This window comes from Engystomops pustulosus, chromosome 6 (genome assembly GCF_040894005.1).
Source record: "Engystomops pustulosus chromosome 6, aEngPut4.maternal, whole genome shotgun sequence".
Taxonomy (NCBI): domain Eukaryota; kingdom Metazoa; phylum Chordata; class Amphibia; order Anura; family Leptodactylidae; genus Engystomops; species Engystomops pustulosus.
Window position 1 is genome coordinate 148,124,041 of NC_092416.1, and position 22,163 is coordinate 148,146,203.

The window sequence follows — 22,163 nt, forward strand, 5'->3', positions numbered from 1 at the left end:
TTCTAGTTACACCACTGAAAATCCGATTTGGAGGCTAGTAGGGTCTATTTCTCAGCACAGTGGTGGTGAGAAGCAGAGTTCTTCAAACATGATGACTCAAGGTATCCAGGCAGCCCAGGACTTGCCACGATCTTTAGTATTTTAAAGTGACACATCCTTGTCTTCCTGAGACTGCAGTACACACGTGGGTAGGGTTGGACTATCACTGTAGCTCCTGCTCCAGGCCTCACAATTCTTCCTGTTCAGGGTGACCCTGAAGAATCCTTCAGTGATAATCTAAATTTCTCTCCTTTTTTGAACTATATTGGCATATTTTATATTCTTTTTGAATATACATAATACTACAATTCATTTCCAGTAGCTCCATGTGACGCTCCAGCGCACAACCTGCGACATACACAATATGATGACAGTGGTTGCTGACCTCAGAGCTTGGGCGCTGGAGAGTCACACGGACCTGCCGCTAAGACCTGTGAGGGGCGTCAGAAAGGTGAGTATTTACTTTTTTTTTTTTTATATATACTATACTGTAGTATAAGTTTGGGTTTTTCAGCACATTTTTTGGATTCTGTTTTAGTTTTGGATGTTGTTTGGGCACTCAGTCTCTAAAAGGCTTCACCATCACTGTCCTAGGGGATGATAAAAGGTGGGCCCCATACTAATTTTATCTGATGGGCCCAAGAAAATCCAGTTCAATATGGTTTGAACCATATGACTTATCTTGAAACAAACACATTAATCTTGTCTTTTACATGCATTACTTGATGAACAATTTACCCGTTATGTCTATTATTCATTGTCCTTGTAGATTTTTTTTTCTATTTATTTTTTGGTGAGGGGGAGTTTCAGGCATAGCAGTATACACAACTACATAATATTCATCAAAGTAGCAAGTGCTGTTTTCCACTGAGAAGAGATACAAAAGAATTCCAAGCTTCACGATGCACTAAGGATTATGGGTAGTGAATGGCCTTTGATAATATCAGCAATGGAACATTTGGCGCAATAGAGACACAACCACAACCTGTGCCGTTCCCAGCAGATGATTGCTTCAGTGAGCCCACACATAAAGTGGTGTAAGGTCAGCCATTGTAATGTTATACACCCTTCATCATTGCCGATAGAAGTTACAAGAATAGATGTAAATCCCACACAGCCAGCCGTCTATTTTTATACGACCTTCTATATACGGTGTATACGCCAACCACAGTGCTGACAATACCTGACCCCCTCTCTGTGTGTACTATGAGTGTAATGATTCTGCCTTCTGCTGACTCACAGCTACTGCTCACGCACACGAGGAGGTCAGCTGCTACATGACCATCCCCTTCATCTACTGGAAAAGTCAGGGATGGACATCACCTATACAATCAATTAGAAAACGATACTATAAGCAAGATAACATGGAATGGATCTGGATTCTGGCAAATTAAAATAAACGTATTAGCATCCATTTTTCAAAACTTCTCTCAGGAGATAACCGAAAATTGCATTTTTATAGTTACGTGACCCTTTTTAATAGTTCCAAAATGAAAAACGTAGAGAAAACGGCCACAGATCCCATAAAAATAGTAATTTTATTGATAAGCAAATATAATATAATAATGTGGATAATATAATAATGTGGATGAATACATAGGAAAAAGTGGTGCCGGGCAGCAGGTCGGTAATTAATATCATTGCTTAAAAATGATGCATAAATACAGATGACACTGAGGTGTGTCCCAAATGTAATACTACAATCACATACAAAAAAATTGACATGAAGAATAAATGATTACTGATAATGATTACTCTTCAGAGGTATTAAGAGCAATAGTAGTTAGTAAAAAATGCCAAGTGCAAGAGGCCTGGAATTTGGGCTCAAACCAACCAGTTAATTACCTCAAGTGAGTTAATAGAAGGATCACACTGCCAAAAGATTTGACAAAGGTTTGTTGACCGATACACGTGTTGAGGGTGGTGCTGGAAGCTTTATTGATAATCCTGGGTCCAATTACAGCAAAACAATTTAAATCTCTAATTATCACTGGGGCAAAAATTTTTTTGTCTTGATCTAAAATGATAAAATATACAGTTTCGACAAATTCAACTTAAGTACAAACCTATGGAAGCCATCTTTTATGTAACCCGGGGACTGCCTGTATACATATACAGGCAGTTCCCGCTTTACGTACAAGATAGGGTCCGCTTGAATTTGTATGTAAGTCGAAACTGTATATTTTATAATTGTAGATCCAGCCAAAAAAAATTTTGGCCCCAGTGACAATTGGAGTTTAAACATTTTTTGCTGTAATGGGACCAAGGATTATCAATAAAGCTTCATTACAGTAACCTTACAGCTGATTATTGCAATCTGGGACTATAGTAAAGCATTCAGAGAGCTTCACCAGAGGTCAGAGGGGTCTGTCTGTAACTATGGGTTGTCTGTAAGTCAGGTGTCCTTAAGTAAGGGACTGCCTGTATTAAATAGTTACCATTCGTTCTAGTGTTTTTGTTGAGTTCACGTGACCCTTTTTAGTTGGTTAGACCTCTTTTGTTTTAATGCTACATGGATGTGAACAGAATGACATACATATGGGAAGTAAGAGGCACATGGACAGTATACTGCTGTACTAGAGTAAAATAACCCATTTACAAGTTACTAGAGTACTAGAGTAATGTTACAATAAATTTCTAATAACATCTTGAAACAACTATTACTAGAACACTTACCGCTTCATATGATGTGAGGACCTTTTTTAAGAGATCAGGCACTGGTCCTTGTGCCTCCAGGAGGGGATATTGGGAGCGGAGGTTGAGGGTCACAGTGAGAGGACTATCGCTGTTGAGAAGCCATGCCGACAGAGTGAGTATACACTGTTTCATGTTCGCAGCTGGGGTCAGGCCACAAAGCTCTTTGAAAGACACCAATGCGTTCTGCAAAAAAAGGTAGACATGAGATTGTTAACAAAGATGTAACTGACTCCCAAAAATGTGATGCAAATTTAAAAAAAAAATAAATCAATAAAAATAATTTCAGAAATGAATTCAGCAGGAGATAATTGTAAACTTTATGATATAGTTTACAATTATACATATTGGTCTTTTTTCCTCTCTTTCTCCCACAATGAGCGGCGTATCTGACAGCCTTCTGAGGTCCGCCCATTTCAGACAGATAAGCAGTCTAAAGATTAACTCTTTTCCTGCCTAGAGAATATTTCTGTTTACGATTCTTCTCTATTTTGTGGTTAGACAATCCAGGGACTAGATTGTAAAGGGTTAACTAAGACATGTTTTAAGGTTCCTCTATTTCTTGGGAGATATTTAATATAACGTATTTGGCCTGTGAAACACAGCCAGAACACGTTCCATAATTCTCTAAAAACCGTCATCTGAAATCTTTTTTCTAGTTTGCACCTCAACCATGAAAGGATAAAGCAAATTGTAGGACATATCTGTGAATGGGTTGGATGTGATTTTTTTTTCTCCACATCTACGCCAAAGCAAAAGATGAGGGAAGATAGACAACTTCTGCTAATTGGATAGTAAGAAATCTAAAACTCCGGACATTTACCTCAAGTTGCCCACCCGCATTAAGAAGTTGACCTAATCTAACCGTGTCCCTTACGTTAACACGCCTCCTGCTGAAGAGGTTACCTAGGGACAGGCTTGGGTTTCAGAATGATCCAGTGTTCGCGTGTTCTAATTACAGACCAGTATTTCAGAAACTCTGTATTACACTCATAGAGAGCACAGCAAGATTTTAATACCCATTCGGCTTATGTTTAATTAAAAGGTTAGAGCAGGAGAAAGGAAGAAAAGTAGCACAAGGAGCATAGGAGAAAATAGTGGGAGAAACCTGAAGGAATAATTCCATTGTGGTGTACAAAGAGTCACTAAAGTCATCATTTTCTTCATAAAAGGATTTGATAAAAGCTTTGAAAAAGCAATAAAAGAAAGATGTAAGCAGTTTACCTGAACATTTTCACGAAGATCAGTAGCCTCGCGTACAGCCTGAGTGGCCGTCCGGAATACTTCATCTATGGCTTTGATGCCAGTCGTCTTTGTTGAAGTATATTCACGAACCTTTTTCCCCTTGCGCACAGAGAGTCCCCTCTTGTGGGCCTTTCCACCACCACGCCGGTTCGTAATAGCAATGTGTACAAACAACGTGGTGTTCTGGAGAAACTCTCCTGTCAGGGACTGTAATGGAACGTGCCGAAAACCAGTTTGCAAACACTCAAAGGGGATAGTGTATTGGGCTATGAATTCATCGCCAATATAATCGTCATCAAGAACCACAAACCTCAAGATTGCCAACTCTGGAAGATTTATGTGAAATTCAAAACTTTCATCAAATATAGGATTGTCTCCATTTTGGGTTACAGTCTTTGTCCGATGTTCTGCACAGTCAGCAGGTATTCCATGTATCTCTACATAGACATATGGTTCTACTACATCTCCTTTTGCCCCTGACCCTTTAGGTTTTGGGAGGTTCTGACCACTAATAATTTTGAGATGTAGTAGTTGTGCTGAGACACCAGGCAAGGAATCCTTTGCATTTGCACTAAAATAAGATACTTCTTCCCTCATTATTGACGGACGAAGGACATAGCCACAGTTTCCATTCTGGCGGAACCATCCAGTATTGAGGTCCATCATAAGCCCCGGGGTTTGGAAGTTCATGGCAACAATTTGACAACCACATTTCCAGAAATCTTGGGGATTCATATTGCTAGAATCTATTCTCATTGAGCTTGGGTAGACCCTTGAAAGGAATTTTTTGTTATACTTCACAAATTCTTCAGGATACTCATTGGCAAATCGACTGGCAGTTACTTCATTAAAAGAGCAAACTTGCCAGTATTTTTGGCTCCTTTTGGACGTTTCGAAGTCCTTAAATCTTATAGACTTGCACAAGTTAACCAGGTCTGAAAGCTCTTTACAAAGGCGCAGTTTTCTGAGGCCAGTTCCATTCACATGTTCTCGTCCATCATGCCCCAGTCTCCTGGCTATCTCCATTCCTTCATCTTCATCGGTTACATCTCCCTCTGAATCAAAGTTATCTGGAGACAGCTTTTTACCTTTAATCAAGATCTTTCCTTTCATTTGTTCTGGAGAAGGCAAGTAGTTGTCATCAGGACAAGGTGGTGCATTGTAAAGTTTGTCCCCAAGTATCTTCTTTAAGCACTGTGCCATCATACGTTGTTGTCGAACAGAGCAATGAACTACCAAGCAAAGTATCAAGGGGTAATCTGATACTTCAAATGCATACTTGTCTATGACACTTACAACACTACGAAAAGCCACCTGTGCTACCACAGACAGTCCCAGGTATATTAGAGGCTCATTGTCAGGTCCATCCCACACGACAAGTTCAATGCTGCGACATCCCATTTTAAGGGCGTGTATATAACCACTGATGTCTGCAGTGCCCCAGTAATGGTCTTCCATTTGACATGCACTGTGAGCAGAATTTATATAATAATGAGATAATGGTCGAGTCATGTCTTGACAAACCACTTTATGGTGAGGATCAAAAATATTACAGTCTGAAGATAGAAGATAGCGGGTAAAACCATCAATTGTAAGGTAACCCTTTTCACGTCCTTCTTTGGAGGGTTCATATTTATTGATGATTTCAAGAGATGTAGTCTCATTGACCTCTTCCATGCCTTGCTCCACCTCCATGAAGATCATAAGATCTTTTAAGTCCAAATACTCTTTATTGCTAGAAAATTGCACCAGTAAAAAGAAGACCTCTGGTCTGGTACAGAGTTCACAGTATGCTTCTACAAATACATCACAAGGAATATTACCACCAAATTTTTCGCTGGCTTTTTGCAGTTCCTTAAACTTTAACTCCACCGTTGATGTCTTCATACCTGGGTTAAGCCCCTTGATAAGCTGAATGGCTCTAGACAAAGGAATCTGTCCTCCTTTCTCTATATCAGCTATCTCAAAAAGAGATGAGACCCACAGAGTTCTCAAACTTGTTTGATTGGCCCCTAAGACATCGGGGGTGTGCTTTCCATAAGAAACTAAATACCTGAGACCCATCACCCAAGTATTGACAATATCAGCAGTGCTGGCAACAAGGTCCAATGATTCATAGTTCTCCCCATAAATTATAGAAAAGGCACATTCTTCTGGAAACTGGTCAGAAAGGCCATTACTTCGTAAAACTGGAGTTTTCTTTCCAACCCGAACCTCGCGAATCGATTTGATCTCCAGTTTAGCCTTCTCTGAATCTTTTTTTGAAGGCTCCCATCTGAGAAAACGCATATCTGGATCTAACAGAAAAAAACGATTATACATCCTGGAGTTGGAGCGTACTTTCTTCATTTCACAACCTTCCATCATGAAGGAGATGCAAGCCGCGGTGCTGTTGATCTTGCGGTTATTGGGCATTGTGCTGAATGACACTGTCTTCTTCTGCTTCTGACGGGATCCATCCTAGAAACAAAAATATGATGATTATATTAGAGAGCAGATGCTAAAACATCAGAATACTTAGATTCACACAAGTCACATGGATCAGTAATAAAGCCAAACTGACTGCCAAGAATAAGAAAGAACCTGTCAAGTATTAACAGGAATATCTGTCCTAAAACAACCTTGTTTTCAACCCAGTTGTAAAAATCTTGTAATATACCAGAGCTGCTGAAAGACGAAACATACTGTTCACACAAGACCTATCTATCCCACAATGTTGACGTAGGAGAAGACAAAAGCCAATACACAATCAAATAGTCATCTTTGATGAGAGAAAAACATTAATTGCAATTCCAGAAATCTAGGATATACTGGTGTGTGACCCCCTCTGGCAGGATCAACTGTTCTTTTAGCTACCTTTAAAAAAAGGCTTTAAAATTATGCAAATGAGCCTGAGGGGCTCGAGGATCCATTCACGCCAATTGAGCCCAAAGCCCCTCAGGCTCATTTGCATAGTTTAAAAGCCTTAAAAAAATCAGGGCATAAAAATCTTAAAGAAGAGTGGATCCTGCCAGAGGGGGCACACACCAGTATGTCATTGTGCTTGGTTTACAATCCTGGTGGTGGTGGTAGATGTCCTTTAAGTGAATTACAAGGTTTGTACCTTTCTTATATTGGTGTAAAAACCTTTCCTCTAGACCGAGAAGATGCCTCGCTGTTAGACCTCATGCGTACGAGTGCCACTCACCCAACAGATGTACATAGCAAGTGACGGCCCTCAACTCAAAGACGGGCTCCGCAAAAGAGTTTGTGCGGTTAGCACATGGCCAACGCCCACATGAGGCCTTATGGTAACAAATAGAAATATTGGGAGGGGGTCCTCTATAATGTCCTTTTCCTAAACTACATAACCCTGATTCTGATCATCACTCTCCAGCCAACTATTCCATTTGAGAATTATGCCCATCTTTGATGAAGAAGAGGTATTGGCTTAACAGCCAGTTAAAGGAAACACAGAGACGCACAAAGCTGACCTGCATCACCTTAAATTGTATCAGTATCCACAGGAGGACAATACAGTTCAAAGCTCTGACAGAGACATACATTTGCTCACTAGACATATATTTGCTTTCCCATATCTTCCCCTTCCTGTAGCCTCTACCGTCAGCTTTGCCTTCCAATCAATAACAGGTTAATAAACAACATATATTGATACCGTACATTTATTGGGGGAGATTTATCAGAAGCGTCTTAAGAGCAAAACTGTTCTAGTTATGGCAATCAAGCAGAGCTCAGCTTTCATTTTCCCACAGCAGTTTATAAAATGAAAGCTGAGCTCTGATTGGTTGCCATGACCAACTAGAACAATCTTACTCTTAGACACTACTGATAAATCTTCCCCATTGTGTCTTTTTAAGCCATAGAGGAAATATTAATATGTTTTATATGTATGGGGAGAATTTATCAGAAATGTCTGAAAGAAGAACTGTTCTAATTGCCAATGGCCTCCAATCATTTTTCCACAGCTGTTTTTAAAATTAAAGCTGAGCTCTGATTGGTTAACATGGGCACCTAGAACAGTTTTACCTCAGACACTTCTGATAAATCTCCCTCACAATACGGGTTCTAATAAGATCTTGCCTGCTTGCTGATGGCTTGCAAATAGCTAACCTATACTGAACAGAATAAATAATTGTATATGTTGAGCTGGTTTAAGCATATGCCATTCATTCTGGTTCAAATTGGTCCAACTGTTTTGATGCCTCCGATTCGTGCTGCCTAGTTGGCCATTGACTATGTGAAATGGGTATACAATATGGTGTGAAGGAGACATATGGAAAAAGTGACAGAACGCAATGCTAGGAAAGAGTTATATCATCCGGCAGAGATGACAGCAGTCAGTACTGTGCAGATCGTACACATTTACGTCTCTCGAGAAAACCTCTATAAATATAGATGCACATAAACATCTACCTGCCTATTCCTGCCGTTTAGCATTCCAAGCTTTGCTGCAGTTGTCGAATACTTTAGGCTATATCACGGCTTCAAAGAGACCACTCAATACAAACTAGTAAGAACCGAGAGCAGTAGATACCATGAGTCATCGCTGTGATACGCTTAGTGAATGAGCGAACCGTTTTTTACCCTCAAGATACCAAATAGAATAGCGGAATTCTCTGCGGCGAGTATTAGGATGGTTAATCTTCAAAATATATGAAGTAACCTCCGCATTTAAACAATTTACCGCTGATTGTTAACCCTTTAGGCCCAAAATGCCTAAACTCTAGTTGTAACCCAATATTTAGCACCTATAAAAATGAAATATACATTTTGAAAGCGCAGCGTCATAGACGGAAAGAGAGACCCACAAAACTGTCCTTTTGCCACTTAATCCGGCTGTAGCCGTGACGTGCATCTCTAGCACCCCCCGTGGGCCTCATTAAATCCCACAGATTAAGCAGAACTAATGAGCCCGTTTACAGTGAGATAAGCAGAGATTGCTAGCTAATGATCCAGCACTGGAACAAACAGGCAGTCTGCTTTTAGATTTTATACCCATTAACCCAGTGATGGCACAGTGAGGGGTTCCATAACCAGGGCAGTAGACGGCAATCCAAAAACCAGATCGGAGTTCATAACGAAAAAGGATTTGTTCAAATGCGGTTAAGGCAGCTGCATGGTGAAATATAAGACCATGGTTTTGGGTTTACAAAGTAAAGGAATTTCCAGACATTGCATTCTCAAATGAATATGATTGTTACTTCCCGTCGATAATAAATCCCAGACGCTCATTGAAAAACTGTAAAGGCCAGCTCATGATTATTATATAAACAGAGATCATTTCTATATGGTATAATACGTATAGCTGTCAGACATGCAAGCGGCCTCCGTCATAACATTTCCTCCTTGACCCATATCCAGAGAGCAGCTATAAATTCATTGCTTATTCTTTTTCACAAACACTTGAAATTCAGAAATGGGACCACCCACCCGACTTCCAAAAATAATTGTCTAATGAAGAATAGAACTGGTCTCCATATCTATAAACTGGGTAGTATCCATCAATTTACACTATATTAGATACTGGACTCACTGGTTCAAGTAACAGTCTATGTGCTCCTATAGGTTACCTTCAATTTATTAGTGGCAATTATCTGACATTAAAGCAAATTTATTCCCATAAAACTATATAGTAACACGGTAAATAATACTACATTAGGGTCCCCATGTTGTGGAGGAAAAATTCAGCTCTTAATATGGCAGTCCCTATGACATCCATGGATCAATCGTTCACAAGAATCTAGTTCCTAAGAAAAGAATCCAAGTCCCTTGTGAAACTGTATGCATCAACCAATGTATCAACCAACACCACATCATGTGGCAGCGAGTGCCATAGTCTCACTGCTCTTACTGTAAAGAATCCCCGACTACGACGATGGTGAACAACCCCCAATTTCAGTCATGCTCGACTGGGTGTAAAAACATTAAAAGATCTTTGTGCTATCTATTTCAGTGTTTTTGCATTGTAATTAAATCATCATATAATGTCAAAGATGATAACCTGTCTTAGTACTCTAATTCACCCATTACCTTAATTACCTTAGTCACCTTCCTCTCTACTATAAATATTCTGCCAACAAAAAGAAGATGGAGCAGATTTTTTTCAATAAAAATCGAAAAACCATATTCCATAAGGTTCCGGATGGGCCCACCAGAGGCAGCTCCAATAGGCCCAGGCTCTATCCTAATACTGGACCCTAGAGATTCAGCATAAAATAATTTGGAAGCCAGTAGGGTCTTAGGGTCTATTACCCATTGCATGATGAAAGGTAGGTGCTCAGAATAATTTTGGGTGGAACAATTTGGCAATTATTCCATTTAATATACTGGTCTCAAAGGCAGGATACAATACCAAAAAAATCATTGAGACAGATAGGATATTGTCAAAAAGTGAACAATGCACCCAAACATTTATGGCAAACAGGCAAATAAAAGAGAATTGTTACCCTGTAGATATTATTTTACAGGTTTACTTATATTTGAATATAGACATATGGTTTATAAGTCACCCCGTAAAATTGACAGATCTTTGAAGATTTGGGTGGAACACAAACAAAAAGTCATCTCATGCTCAGATCCATAGGCCCCAAACAAACAGGTGACAATGTGCTATAAAACATTGATCCTAAGATTCCCCCCACCAAACAAGTGACAACTTTCATTAATCAGGTATAAGATCTACTGTCATTGCTTTACTGAAACTCAGTTCAGACATATGGGTTTATGTTGGGGACACATATATATCGAAATACATCATTTTCCTTTACCACTGCAGTAAAAGAACATTCTATTCCTCACTTAAGGAGCCATTTTCTGTAACTTCCCACTAATTTGGCACAAATGTCTCTATAATTTCATATACAATTTATTTACAGCTTTAAACAACCTAAGTACCAGACACAGTTTGGAGCTGCATGAATTGCTAAAGTATGTGACGTATGGTTACTTCTACAGAAAAAGAATCTAGAGAAAGCATCTAGCTCAGATGTACATTGACTATGAGCTCCGAGATCAGTTGTTATGACGTGATAAACAATAAGATTCTGACTGTTGGAAGCCACCACTAGAGGGGGCTCACTACATATAGATCTGTACATCTAGGATTGCACAGGGGTGGCATACATCTGTGTTCCATGTTTTCCAGTTATAGCGAGGGGAAACAGGGGGCTCAGTTCAGAGCTTGGCTTACCCTGTCCTACCTGGCAGGAATGATTAAATACAGTAGGTATTTGGTCTATAAATGTGCAAAATAAATTTAAAGGGTTATTCCCACGACAAGAAAATTATTAAATACACTCAGGATTGCCAATAACACATTCTCTAATCCAATGTTTACAACATTTCACAGATATCATTTTAACCTGTCTCTAGCAGTGCTTATGTTGTATATTTTGGTTGTCCTTGGATATGACGATAAACTTCCTATGTCAGATTCCTCTCACATGAGCACGAGTGGGAGGGGCAGTCTTGAGTGTGTTTGTTATATTGGTTAGGCAAGATAGCATGACTCTGACACAATGAAAAGGAGAGATGAGATGGATCAGATATTAGTAGAATCTTTAGAAGCTGAATGAAAGTGTAGCCAAACCCTGTACCTACAGTAATTAAGCACACTGTCAGCACACAGCTTCATGCACAAGCATAGCACAGAGGAATCAGGATCACAGAGCTGAATCTTACAGTGAGTAGTGATAGCAGAAGCAGCATAAAACTGATGGAAATTGCAGAGTAAGGGGTTAAAAGTCATCTTTATCATGTTATCGCCACTAAGTGATAAGATTTGAGAACTTTCTTTAATTTGCACTTTCTGGGCTAAAAAACCCATTAATAACATTTCCATGGAACAAGTCCTTAATAACAGATTAGATATAAGATTTCATTTGGCTATAACCCAAACTTTATAATCTCTTTCTTGTTCCAGGTCCAACTCTGTAACCTTATCCATTGTGATTCAATTCTTTGTCCTGTATCTTAGCCACAAATTGACTAGAAACTTCTCTGGGCTCCACGTTACATCAACTAAAACAAATCATGACCACCGGAGATGGAGACAGGGATTCGAGTGAAGCGGGAGACACCGGATACACATTAGCAAACAACCAATTTCTGACATTTCCAATAAAGATAATGGTCTTATAGCCCAGCACTGTGGATATGTTTACCTCCGAATTAACCATGATGAAAGTACAAGGGGCTTCCTGTACCCCACCCAGAACAGGAAAATGTTATAGATACAGATCCAACAAGCAAACAACAAATGGAAATAAATCCACGGATATACAAACTCACGAATCATGTAGCCCAAAATTCAAGAAATTTAGAATGGCAAATAGATTCACTAAGCAAAGCTTTGGGTATCTGCACATGGTCAGTATCTGATCAGTATTTTACATCAGTATTTGTAAACCAAAACCAGAAATGGTTGAAAACATGTAACACATACAGATCATTCCATTACACCTCTATATAGCTTCCACTTCTGGTTTTGGCTTAAATATACTGATGCAAAATACTGATCAAATACTGACCATGTGCAGATACCCTTTGCAAATCAATCAGATCAATATATATAAATCTACTGTAGATTTAGATTTCATATTTAGTTTTAAAGGTTTGATAGTAATAATTTATTATAAAAACATTTCAGGTCCGTTCCATCCCCAATCCTGAAATATTAGGCATCCATCTAAGATTCGGAAGCCCCAGGCTTGTCAACAGACTGCATGTTGTGGGGAGCCGATGTGTGAAACCTACAGGCAACGACTGTACATAGTGTTTAATGCCGAAGATGTGATGTGCATCTGTCAGAGGCGCTCTGTGTGATCAGGCAATGACTGACAGAGAGTAGGAGCACGGGATGAGGATGGAAGATTACTGGAACAAAAAACATCACAATCTTCAAGTCAGACAAACATGGAGTCTTAAAAAAAACGTATTCTGTGCAAAGATTATAAAGTCTGAGAGAGCTTCATAGCCCCTTTGTCATATTAAACCGTACCGGGGATGTAGATGCTACAAGATCATTGGTGGTGTCCAGATAACCAAAGCAAAATTTGGATGTAAAAACTCAGGGCGATGCCCAAATCTGACCATATATCAGTGCATATATAGCGGTTGGCATTGCAGCTCATTCAATTCTGTGCCCACTTCAGCATAGCAGATTGTTGCGATCCTAGGATTCTTATAATTGTACAGAGTACTGTATTTTGTCTTTTGCTGCACAATAAAGACAAGCCGACTTTGTGTCGGGACATCTTTTTTACTTATAAGTGAGTAGAGGCCAGGTGTAATGAAACACTCCAGTCAAGGCTAAATTATACATTTTGCAGGTTCTGAAGGAAGAAGCATGACTGCAGCAGGGGTGCATCAGCCATGAGGCAAGTTGAGTCTCTTGCCTCAGGCAGCAGCACCTGCAGAAAGATGGGAGGCAGCATCAGAGATACAGTCACCTGCTGAAAAGCAGAACCTGACACTTAAAAATAATGGGGGACATTTACTAAGGGCTTTGCGACAGTTTTCTGTTGGACGTTGCACGTTCTTTCCAGTGTAAAATGCTTACACAGGTATTTAAGAAGTCTCCGCACCACTATTGTGGTACACCGGTTTGTGGTGCAGCTGCGCTGGCCTCCATGCGACAAAAATTAGGGGGTGTTCCGGTGCTCAGTCGGACAGTGCACCAGATTTAGCATGCAGAGTCAGTTGCACGCCCTACATTGAAGGTGCACCACAACAAAGTTAGTAAACTCTGTCGGGCCAGTGTGGGGAAGCGGCAGATTCATGATTTCTGGCGCAAGTTCTTAATGAATCTGGCGCACCCGCATTATACACGGGCAGAGCACTTTTAGTGCAGTTTCTTACATTCTTAGTAAATATGCCCCAATGTCTTTTCACACCCAATGTAAGACACACCATGGAAAACCCACTTACTAAAAAAATAACCTGATATACAACTACTGGAGGCAGAAGGGGGGGGGGTGCCATTCTATAGCTCGCCTCAGGCAGCAAAGAGTTTGTCTAACCCCTGGACTCCAGGTTCTAAGAATATAATGAAAATGAGTCCTGCTCCTCTCTTCAGGCCCTGCGCCATTCATTATTCAATGAATCAGCTTTGATTGGAGTGTTCCTTTAACTTCATCTGCTTCATCCATGTTTGGAATACACATCTTCTACACTTCTCACAATCACCACATCTGGTTTCAAATTTCTATTTCTCATTATTATTTAGGTCATAATGAATTGATCCAATGACCTCCAGAGCACAGGATCCTTACGTCAGGGCCTCTTCCTGAGTAGTGGAGGATGGGGTGCTGTAGAGTAAAAATGGAAACCGGAACAATGGAAGGTTCACATCTGCTGCTCATAGAATCCCTACAGGTCAGCAAGAAGGCATCTGCATATATACGAGAGGGAATGTCAGCATCCTGCAATTCAGACTACAGGAAGGGGGACGGCGGCACTGCCTGTGACTGCTGGACTACAATAGTTTAGTATGAGAAGGAATATAATGCAACGGTAACCCAACTAAATATATGTGTATAAATACAGGGTATAAGTGATTTCCTTTATAATAAAATCCCATATCAGATACTCCATTTTAGTATTTAGCCTCTGCCTACCTCCATTATACAATATCCAATGGTTTCCATATGAAATCTGAAGAATCCAGAAACGGGCTATGGGGGGATTATACATCAACGTGTGCAGTTTTTAAATATATACACAGGCACAGGGCATGAACTGGAGTAGAAGCAGTCATAAATTCTCCCCTAATGCTACATTCACACTGCCGTATGGGGGATGTATATACGGAAGACTTATATACGCCGTATATACGTCCCCCATAGACGGCAATGGGCACACAGTGCGGTACGGGAACGGTACGGTGAAGCACACGTGCGGCACCCTACCGTTCCGTAGCCGGGAGAAAGATAGGACATGTCCTATCTCTTTCAGGAATACGGCGCTGTGCGCCAAATATCATTATGGCGAGGGGCCCCTCCTCCTCTCCCCCGGGCCGCCGTACTACGGTACGATGGACACGCGTTACTGTGAATATAGCCTAAGTCTGAATGGGTTCCTTAGATATGGATCTTTCTAAAGGATCCTACGAGACATGCTGCTACTATCACAATTAGAGGATATGCTCACAAACCATGTAACAAATATAAAAGATGATATTACTGTGCCATGGTATGGTCACATATTTTGCTACAGTTTTTGATATGAAAAGCAATCATTGATCATAAAATGAGTATTCATACAATTATTTTTTTCAATCCACTCTTGATGATACAAATACTTCATCAGAAAAACTGAACATGTGAACACACCCTCAAAAGTTATCTATGACCCTCAAACCCTGGTTCCCTCCAGAAAACTCACGGTTTCCACAAGAATTGATACATGAGGCTCTTTCCATCCAGCTGCTGGAAACCTACGCTGGAAATCACACAAGGATAATGAAGCGTACAATGTCCTTGACCCAAAGACTAAAATTCTAGTTTCAGAGAAACCATTCACATTACTAATCACAGGATCTCCGTTAAGAGAACGTCCTTCACCCAACTGTGAAACACATGATAAGGAACCTCAAATTACAGAATTGCTGCAATTGTGGCCCGTAAATAGCATCTGCAATGGAAATCATTATTTTAACAGGACAGCAAGGATTAATTTTTGGTAGGAGAGAGACAGTTTTCCATTATAAGAAAGCAACTCAACTCCAATTATGACTCATTATGAATAGTTAAAGTGGCATCTAGAGGATTTTTAGGACAATACTAAGACTCTCCACCGGCCACAGCACCTTTTCTGTGCAACAGTTCACAACCAGACGCGAATAAGCATTCCTCCCAACCATCCCCTATTCAGTGGGAGAGTCATGGATTTTGGGCTCTGTTTTGGGACATCATCTCAATTGCATCCTAGTGAGATGAGAAGCAGTAAGAAATATGTGTCAACAAGGATCTCCTAGAGGGACATAAGATTGGTCATTAAAAATACTACATGCGGTAACTTGGAAATTAGCTCCGACAGCCAATTAGCAGCAGGTGCAGGTATATACTATACTGGTCCTATTCCTGCCCATCTTTGTGGCGCTGGTAGTCACTTCCTATGGACATCGGTGCTCACATTCACGAGGTCTAAGAGTATTAGTATATAGATTGGGAGCCCTCAAAGGCAGGGTCCTCCTTCCACCATTTTCCAGATCGCTGTAGTTTTTGTACTTTTTCTTGTCTTACGCTACATTCACATGAACATATGGGGGACGTATATAGGGCCGATGTATATATGTCTCCCATACACTTCTTTGGCCTCACGGTGCAGTACAGGAGTGGTACAGTGCAGCACACATGCGGCACCATACCGTTCTGTAGCCCATAGAAAGATGGGACATGTCTTATCTCTCTACATGATACAGCGTCATGCGCTATGTATTCCTATGGAGAGGGGCGAGGGTGAGCTGCGCTCATCCCCTGCTCCTCTCCCCGGCGCCGATGTATGCCCGCCATACTATGGTACGGCGGCCATACATCGTGTCAATGTAGCCTTAATGTAAACCCCTTATTGATTGTACAGCACAAATGAATAAATAAATAATAAGAATAATATGGTGCTGTGCTCATATACACAGGAGAGGATTATAAGTACTGTGTTGTTTCCAAATATGCAAGATAGGAGTAGTACTGTGATGTTCCTATATACACAAGATAGGAGTAGTAGTACTGTGCTGTACCCATATACACAGGATAGAAATAGTAGTGCTGTGACTACTAATGTATAAGATAAAAGTAGTACTGTGCTGTGCCCATATATCCAAGATATGAGTAAATGTACTGTGATGTGCACAAATATACAGGATAGTAGTAGGAGTACTGTGCCCATATATACAGGATAGAAGTAGTGGCTCTGTGATTTGCCTATACTGCATATGCAGGATAGGAGTAGTAGTACTGTGCTCTGCCCTTACATGGAGGAAAGGAGTAGTTGCACAGTGATTTGCACATACTGTATATACAGAAAATGAGTAGTAGTACTGTGCTGAGCCCATATATGCAGGAAAGGGGTGGTTGTACGGTGATTTGCCCATATTAGGTGCAGGATTGGGGAGACAGACATAGTACAGTGACAATACCAATCTGTTTCCTAAGAACTTATATAGAGTTGAAGGTTTTATGACGGGGGTCCCATTTCTGCCATAGATCCTGGCACAGAAGTACCTAACTGACCCTGAAAGATAGCCTCTGGATGCCAGAACTGGTGGATAGGGATCCCTGGAACAGTAGTTATCCTTCCAAGATGACAAGTGGAAAATGCCATTTTTCACCAATTTTTTTAATATAAAATTGGTAATAAAGTCTCCCTGTTAAAGTAAGATTATAGAAATTCATTCTGGGGACCCATCTCTTAGGACCTGAAGTAATATGCAGCCCTGGCCCTTATTGTTTTCTAAAAATCAATATCTCTACACATAGGAAGCCTTTTACACTCACAGAAGCCCCTAACAAAATCTCTGTGTTTCCATGGTTAACACCCCTATCCCCCTCCCACTTATAGCGAGGCTCATTATCGAAACCCATTAGACCTAACTAAACTTGGAGGCAGCCGGTGCGTGCTGTAATGGACGAGGCACGAGAGCCATATCGCCTTCTGAAAGAAGAAGAAATGACAAAATGGATTTCTTTTTTAATGTGTGTTAAAATAAGTGGTTCTTGGTGGGGAGGCCACAGTTTATTGCTATCGAGATCAGAAAAAGAAGAAATAAAACGCTGTCACGTGCCTCAATTACAGGCTGCGACTGCACGATGGTGTGGCACGTGGTGGTGTGGGTAGAAGGTATGATGTGGCGTGGGGTCATAATGGCATTGCTTACAGTGGTGTATGGAGAAGGGTTGTGTCCCTGCCTAATATTCCTCATGGCGTGTCTGGCATCTGTAAGTAATTCTCCAATGTCCATGCAAAGATGCACAAATCAAACCGCATTATACACTCAGAGGTCTGAACCGACAGAAATAGCCTTGCTGACGTGAGCCGCTGCTCCCACAAGCCACAGAGGGGGAACAGGATCCCCAGCCCACGTACAACAGGGGGGTCAGGTGAACATGCCTGCCAGAAACACTACAAGCCGGGCTCACACGGAGAGGATGTCATTTTCCTTCGTCAGGTACAACCATTAATGGATTAGAGGTGGGATAATGATCCCCTTATAGTAATTTACAGCTACATTAGAAGTCACAGTAAGGATGTTTGTACAAATCCTTTATTTTGCATACAGTTTTGTAGATTTCTGTAACCTTATAGAGTTATATGGCGGAAAACGTATGCAATTGGCTTCCATTGTGTAATATATATTTGTATTGTGATTTATTAAGAGCAAAAACTTTTTGCACACCTCTGGTCAGCATGAGCAGCGATGAACCCACCATCTGCCCCACTCAGTAGTAATATAATCAGGTAATTTTTTTTTCACACCCATCCTAACATCAGGTATGAATAGACGCTAGTTTTAAGTGGCAGGTCCTGATTTGTAGCAGATAAATGTGCCCCCGATGCTGCCCCCTATCCAGCTGCAGGCAGTGCTACCTGAGGCAACAGGCTCAACTCGCCTCATGGCCGGTATATTTACTACCAAAGTGAAAATGCTTTAAAGATCTAATTTGGCATGACCACTCTTTACTTTTTAAACAGTATGGGGCTTATTTACTAAGGGTCCATGCGCGCAGTTTCATCAGACTTTCCGACGTTTTCGGGTTTGCGCTGCTTTGAGAGGTGTCTCTGCTGGGATTGTGTCACACTCAGTAGGATTTTGGCACAGCTGTGCTGGCTTTCAGGCAACAGAAATTGGGGGGCGTGCCGTCGGACAATCAGACTGATTCTGACTGAGAGCGGGATTTAACATTCAAATTGTGTTGCAAGACAATGCACTTACATACACTAGGAAGAGGACCTGAGCGGGGAAGTGACACATGCAGGATATTGGACGCACGATCTTAGTGAATTGTAGCACAGTGCATTATTGTTGGACAATGCTCTTTCGGGGAACTTCGTAGGACAGGTAACTAAATGTGCCCCTAACAGTTCTTCTAGGTAGGTGCTGCACACAGTATCTGTACATACCTCGAAGAACTGATACTGTTGGAAAAGGTAAAGAGTGGTCACATCGAATACATGGTGGCGATTGATTTTGAAAGCATTCTCTTTTCACACCTTTTGCATGTTACTGTAAAAAAACACAAGGGGGCACATTTACTAAGGGTCCATGGACCGCATTTCCGTTGGGTTTCCCAACTATTTCTCATTTGCGCTGAATTTAGCAGGGGTTTTTGGCGCAATCGCGACGACTTTCACACAAATCGGGGGAGTGGCCGTCTGACAACCCGACTGATTCGGACTAAGCGCGGGATTTAAACTTCAAATTGTGTTGCAAGACAATGCACTTACATACACCAGGAAGAAGAAGGTGAACTCTGTTGGACCTGAGCGGGGAAGCGACACATGCAGGATATCGCGCGCACGATCTTGGTGAATCGCACTCTTGGTGTAGTACCACAATTAAGTAGTTTTAGGGTTTCTATTGCTAGCATCAAATTCAGGAAAATGGAGTAGTGTGTGTGCCCTTGTGATGTTATACTAGAGATATTACAGTGCCCATGAGAAATGTTAGAGACTCAGCTGTTCATTGGCCAGCTTAAGGGAAGAAGCTATTAGTAAAGTAGAAAGTAATTGATACCTTCAGGCTGGTATCCGCTCCAGGGTATGTCATTGTGTTCGTTCGGGGAGGGGAGGGGGGGGGGGCAGTCCACGAGGCCCTAAGGTGTCAACCACTTGACTGTGGCTTAATCCTCCCTGCTGAGAATAGAAGAGTTTTCTAAGTACCCATAATCCACCTGTCTATGGAATGATCCAATGGAAATATGTTCCACAGGACCAAAAATGTAATAATCAACATGTAAACGGATGACGTCTGAGCCTACCTTCTATTTCCTATGAGACCAAGCCTGCACCTGCTCCCTCAAAAATTACATCTGCCAACAACTGAAACCAACTTCATATGTCACTTGATGCTTTACTGCTCTATAAGCCACAAGAGGATGTTGCCCAGATTTGAGACTTGTCTGGTTAGCTGAAAGTTTGGATTGGGAACGCTCCCACAATGATAACATTATCCACAAAGCAAATCACATTGTTTACTGAAACAATATACAATTTCCTATTAAGTCATGGTATTTATAGAGAGAGAGCGCCATGACATTTTTTTAAGACTTTCCACAATTCAACGATTTGTATCTGCATCCGATTTTCTATACACCACATCTATAGAGAACTGGAAGTGAGAATTATGTAACTGCGTAAATATGTAGTGAAATAAACTAGAGGTGGATAGAATAATTTAAAGGAAATCTACCGTTTGATTTCATGCATTATGAACCACACATACCTTGAGAATGCTGTAGCTACACTGATGCAGAAATATATCTTGTTTCATCACTGATACGAGTGGTTTTGCTCAAAAAACAATTATAAAATTATGATAATGAGGCTCTGTCGCTCCTGTGGCTGCTCTGGCACTTCTCATCTAACCTTTATTATGCAATGCTCCAGAGAACGCTGTATTCACCGTGTTGTCCCTGATAGGCAGAAGTAATCAATCACTGCACCATGCCCCAGCTTCTGTGTATGAGTCATACAGCTCAGGTTTATTGGTCCTGTCTGGACAGTTCAGAAAGCTCAGTGTAATGTGTTGGCCAGTTTGCACCCAGCTTTTCCAAGTTCCTGAATTATATCATTGTTTTTTGAACAACACCACTCGGATCAAGGATTAAACGAGATATGTTTCTACATCAGTGTAGCTACAGTATTCTCAAGGTATGTTTGGTTTACAATGCATAAAAACAAATGGTAGATTTCCTTTAAGAAAAAGGAGTTCCGTCGAAAGTGAATTTCCATTTCGGAATACATTTTTAGTAACAAAATAGTATTTTTTCTCCAAATCTTTATTTTTTTTACTTTAACCATAACTAATAATTTCATTGTAAAGTCTTGTACTATTCCACAGCAAAGTCAACAACTGGGGAATCAGATAGAGAAGACATCACTGAAGCTAAGGATGTGAGACAAGGAGAAGAGAATGCTGTTGACTTCCTGTTTAATATCCCACTTCCTGTATAACAGGAACTTCCATCAAGCATCACTCAGAGAAGCCGAGAGGAAGACACAACTGTAACATGTGCAAGCTGTTCATTCATAAAAAAAGACTGTGGAGGATTGACAGAGGTACAAAGTCCACAAGAGTGACAAGCGAGTGAATCCTTAGGGATCTGGGGTTTAATGTCCCAAATTGTCTTATAGCATCTCTGTTTGGGATCACAATAAAAATAATACTCTGGCTACACTGTGCATGGGCTGCAGGATCGGCTCATGCACGATAAAGATACGATTTACTTTGCTTATACTATTTTTATAATAATAATAATCTTTATTTATATATAGCGCCATCATATTTCATAGCGCTTTATAATTCATAATTCATATACAAATAAAATAAGACATTACAGAGCCATATGGAAACAAGCTTCAGGGCCCTGCTGGTAAGAGCTTGCAGTCTATGAGGATGAGGAGGTGACACAAGAGCTTGCAGTCTATGAGGATGAGGAGGTGACACAAGAGCTTTCAGTCTATGAGGATGAGGGGGTGACACAAGAGCTCACAGTCTATGAGGATGAGGGGGTGACACAAGAGCTCATAGTCTATGAGGATGAGGGGGTGACACAAGAGCTTCCAGTCTATGAGGATGAGAGGTGACAAAAGAGCTTCCAGTCTATGAGGATGAGGGGGTGACACAAGAGCTTACAGTCTATGAGGATGAGGGGGTGACACAAGAGCTTGCAGTCTATGAGGATGAGGAGGTGACACAAGAGCTTACAGTCTATGAGGATGAGAGGTGACACAAGAGCTTACAGTCTATGAGGATGAGGGGGTGACACAAGAGCTTACAGTCTATGAGGATGAGAGGACACAAGAGCTTACAGTCTATGAGGATGAGGGGGGTGACACAAGAGCTTACAGTCTATGAGGATGAGGGGGGTGACACAAGAGCTTGCAGTCTATGAGGATGAGGAGGTGACACAAGAGCTTACAGTCTATGAGGATGAGGGGGTGACACAACCAGAAAAGAAGCAAACACC

The 22,163-nt window shown here is 40.9% G+C and overlaps 1 protein-coding gene across 1 annotated transcript in view; it reads right to left on the reverse strand.

Annotated features, from left to right (window-relative positions):
- The window catches only part of LOC140064631 (inactive phospholipase C-like protein 2), a 66,251-nt gene that overhangs the window by 25,576 nt on the left and 18,512 nt on the right, over positions 1-22,163 (reverse strand). Inside the window, exons 2-3 of the mRNA XM_072111707.1 lie at positions 3,958-6,438; positions 2,716-2,919 (exon numbers count right to left, since the gene is read on the reverse strand). Coding sequence (XP_071967808.1) covers positions 2,716-2,919; positions 3,958-6,438 — 2,685 coding nt within the window. The remainder of the gene's footprint in view (positions 1-2,715; positions 2,920-3,957; positions 6,439-22,163) is intronic.